A 609-nucleotide genomic window follows, 5' to 3' on the forward strand; every position below is an offset into this window, starting at 1 on the left:
TTCCTCGTTCGAAGCCTCCTAAATATGATTTGAAATCTGAACAATACGATTATGAGAGATGAATTTTCTTTATCTATTCACACACCAAACGTCTTAGCAATGTCGAAATGAGCCTTGTCACGACCAATTCCCATTTTCTTTGAGGATGACACTACGTTTTTTATCTCGACATTTTCCTTGCCACTATATTCACATCAAATACGGATCCGCAAATAAACCAAATAATGTAACGCCCCGTCCCGCCAATTTGAATAATTCACACGCCCGCAGATCATGTGTGACGAAACGTTATTAGAAGTTTTATTCTCGCGGTCTCTCACGAAGCATTAGCCAGGTTTTAGTCCCGCGGTCTCTCACCTGTAAGAAGCACCCCGGGTGGGCGTGACGTCACCATGGCGGCACCGAATCTGGGGAAAAAGAAAAAAAAATTATATTCATCTAATTTGATGAAAGGAATGTGTCTAGATATTATCTCAGTCACTCTGTTTATGATATTTATCAATTTGATTATTTTTTTTCTTCGGTTTAAATGGCACATTTCTAGAGAAAAAATGTCAAATCCAGTGTGTATGCCATTTTCATACAAAATGATAAAAAAAATCACACAAG

General features: G+C 38.1%; 1 protein-coding gene across 1 annotated transcript in view; it reads right to left on the reverse strand.

Moving 5' to 3' along the window:
* LOC119589537 (uncharacterized PE-PGRS family protein PE_PGRS54-like) overlaps positions 1-609 on the reverse strand; it is a 34021-nt gene that overhangs the window by 13518 nt on the left and 19894 nt on the right. Inside the window, exon 2 of the mRNA XM_037938138.1 lies at positions 358-407. Within this exon, the coding sequence (XP_037794066.1) occupies positions 358-394 (37 nt within the window). The 5' untranslated portion in view covers positions 395-407. The remainder of the gene's footprint in view (positions 1-357; positions 408-609) is intronic.

The sequence above is a fragment of the Penaeus monodon genome, chromosome 25 (genome assembly GCF_015228065.2).
Source record: "Penaeus monodon isolate SGIC_2016 chromosome 25, NSTDA_Pmon_1, whole genome shotgun sequence".
Taxonomy (NCBI): domain Eukaryota; kingdom Metazoa; phylum Arthropoda; class Malacostraca; order Decapoda; family Penaeidae; genus Penaeus; species Penaeus monodon.